The following is a 3,148-nucleotide window of genomic DNA, read 5'->3' on the forward strand; positions in this document are numbered from 1 at the left end:
CGCGAAAAGAAATATGCACAGTGGATATTACAAAGGCGTTACACAATTAACTTTCGTCTCATATTCTACACTATTTTAAATAATTGCAGCAATGATACTTTCATTACACTCTAAGATATTGCGTGTGTTACAATATACTGGCTACAATTTACACCATTTTCAGCAACGGTAATTTGTTTTCATTACAAGGATCTACAAATGGAAATTATTGAAAATAGGTTTGGATACTGTATGCAAGAAGTGTTGATATGGATAGAACAGTGAAACCTGTTGCCGGTCTACTTGATCCACCCATTCCTATTAACGTAAGGGACATAATAAGTGCTAATTAGGGGATTTCCCATAAGTTTCGCCTACCGTGGTTGCATCCATCAGTTGTACAGGTTTTGTTGCATTGCCTAAAGGTTGTTCCTCCACTTGTTATATCAGTACACGTAGACCCAATTTCGGTAGCCGAACAACCTCTTACCATTGTGCGTGGATAACCACGTCGATTATCAGAGAGATCTGCTGTATTTGGTAAATAAAGAAACAAATTGGTTTTGTGGTTTGTTTTAAAAAAATAAAATAAGACTTCTTTTTTGAAAATTCACTTACAAGTGAGCCTTCTCTTTTCACCACGATCTGTGTAAACACAATACTGGTGATTGGCCTGTAGACAAACTCCTACTGTCCTGGGGTTGTACAAACAGCTGTCCGAACCAGCAGGAACGCCGAAAGCAGTGCTAGTGCAGTCAAAACATCTCGGCCTGGTAGCTACATACAACAAATATAACTAGTGTATATTTTTGTGATGTCATCAGAGTAATTGTATCAACTTACGCCAGCCATTGTTACACTCTTCAGTTTGGCAAGTTTCTTCACAAGTTGTTTCCACTCCATTCGATGAAGGGTAAGTTGTGTCTGTACATCTGGGCGTCAATGTAGAGTTTGTGCAACCTCTCTCGATCGAGATCTCCTGGTAATCTTATGCGTGAAGTGCACTGATTAGACACACAGTTAAACGCATGTTACCATTTAATTACCGTCGTTATAGTTGGAAGGTATCGTACGGTATGTTACCCGAGAGTAACAATATTGTTGATCAATTGGACATCTTATTAACGATCCGGAGCTTGGTCCACACGCGCCGCCAGATGTAGACGTGAATGTGCATTGAATGCAATGCAAAACTGGACTCGATCCAACAGCTGCATAAAGATTGTTGGTGACTAAGATATGCAGTGACAATAGTCTGTTCAAAGGCAATAAATTCAAATAAGATTTATAATTTATTCCTTTTTCTTTGATTTTATGAAATCATTAGCGATAGCAGATAAATTTAAAAGCTTTCATTTTTGTAGGTTGGGAAACACGTGTAAAATCATGTTGAATCATGTAAAAAGATATGTGTACTGAGCCAAACTATGTGTGTTAGTAACTAAATAGGCATTAAAAAGTAATATTAATTTGTATTCTCGATGCAACTCACGCGTGAATGTATTACAACCATTCTGGGTACACGTGCTTGTACAAGTGTGCTCGACATATCCTTTCAACCTGTTATCAGCAGGTTGTGAATAAGTACATTCATTGCTGGTAGTTGTGTCATCCCTTGTACAGCCACGAGAAATGGTCGTTTGAATCAATACACCATCTAATACGCAAATTGTTCGCAAGGTCTCAAGAAAAAGTTTCTTATTGTTTAAATTGCAACAAAAAATACTTTGTATTTGATACACTTACGAGCGTCGTATAGACGAGTTTGACTTGCAACGCATTGGGTATAGGATGAATCAAGACAGTTTGAAACCGCCACTGTCCCTGTACAACTTGTTTCTGTTGCATCGCTGCACTGAATGCATCGTTGTATGACCGGGGTGTCTAACCACAAAACATTATGTGCTTGTACTCAAGCAAAAAGATGAAGATATTAGCACAGGAAATACATGTTACATTTTCCAGGTGGCTTACCTAAGGTGCACATGCTTCCGGAATAACCACTCGGACAAACACATGTCCCTCGCAAGTAATCACAAAATCCAACACCGCAACCCGAAACTGGACAATCCACGATGTTTTCTGTAATGGAAAATTTTGTGATGTCAATTTAGTCTGAGAAATCGCAGATAAATTAAAAAAAAATACTTAAGTTTGTTTATTTGTAGAAAGCTTACGTGCTGGTTGGTCGTTGCAACGGTCTGTTGTGCAGGAATACGTGCACATGGTCGTTTCAATATTAGTAAAGCTGGTGTAACATTCGCGGGGTTGAGGTGGAGTACCAGTAGTACAACCACGACCAACGGATGCTACTAAACCTATAGTAAGACACAACATTGCACCAAAATTTATAATCGTAAAAATAATAAAAGTAACAAAAGTAAGGTGAATTTATAATCTAACATTATTAATCCCGCACTTACGTTTTACAATCTCCTTGGTCTTTTTCAATTAGTGACAAAATTTACAACATGTAACTTTATTTTTATGATCTGTCATTACAATTTGTAAAAACTAGACAAGACCAAACATGACCAGTTGTTGTGATGTGATATGAGTGAATAAAAGTTTAACTGTGAAGGTACTTGCTTACCATCATAAATTGTAAAGGTCGTGTAGCAATAGGCCGGATTTGTAGGACTCCCACATGGTAATGTTGCTGTGCTGGTTGATTGGTTGTTGTAGCAAGCATCGTTTGGTGAGTCGTAGTAGTTAATACCAGCAGTACACATGTAGCAAGTAATCTGACCTTTAAAAAGAATTTTTATCTTGCTAATTAAAATATTCCTGTTCAATCCAAGTACACTACTTTGGAAAAATATGGAAATACTGAAGTATAATATTACTCACAAGTCCAACTAAAGACATACTTTTTTACGCTATACCTAATTGTTAATATTACATTCGTTTTACCTCTCGCCAGTTGAATGATGGACACGGCCAGTAATAAGAACAGCCCTTTCATATTTTATGTTTATGGTGTTTAATCCTAAAATATATTTTTGAACAACTTTAATTTTAATTTTCTTTCTTGTCACCCCGAGCATGCTGGTGACGGTGTGATAATAGGGATAAATATGAAAAAAAGAAACTACTCTCAATAATTGAAAGTTTTGTACATTAATATTTACAGGTTTTAAAAATACTAACAAAGCATTTACTAGCTTAT

General features: G+C 36.7%; 1 protein-coding gene across 1 annotated transcript; it reads right to left on the bottom strand.

Annotated features, from left to right (window-relative positions):
- Nucleotides 1-205: 205 nt before the first annotated feature.
- On the bottom strand, nt 206-2,944 carry LOC145914521 (uncharacterized). The gene is made up of 11 exons (XM_083002341.1): nt 2,893-2,944; nt 2,573-2,728; nt 2,157-2,297; nt 1,954-2,061; nt 1,726-1,863; nt 1,472-1,636; nt 1,026-1,190; nt 823-966; nt 598-756; nt 358-510; nt 206-297 (listed from the first exon to the last, which is right to left on the bottom strand). The coding sequence occupies exons 1-11, from the start codon at nt 2,942-2,944 to the stop codon at nt 206-208; spliced, it is 1,473 nt and encodes a 490-aa protein (XP_082858467.1).
- Nucleotides 2,945-3,148: the final 204 nt, after the last annotated feature.

This window comes from Ascidia mentula, chromosome 9 (genome assembly GCF_947561715.1).
Source record: "Ascidia mentula chromosome 9, kaAscMent1.1, whole genome shotgun sequence".
In the NCBI taxonomy this organism is placed as follows: Eukaryota; Metazoa; Chordata; class Ascidiacea; order Phlebobranchia; family Ascidiidae; genus Ascidia; species Ascidia mentula.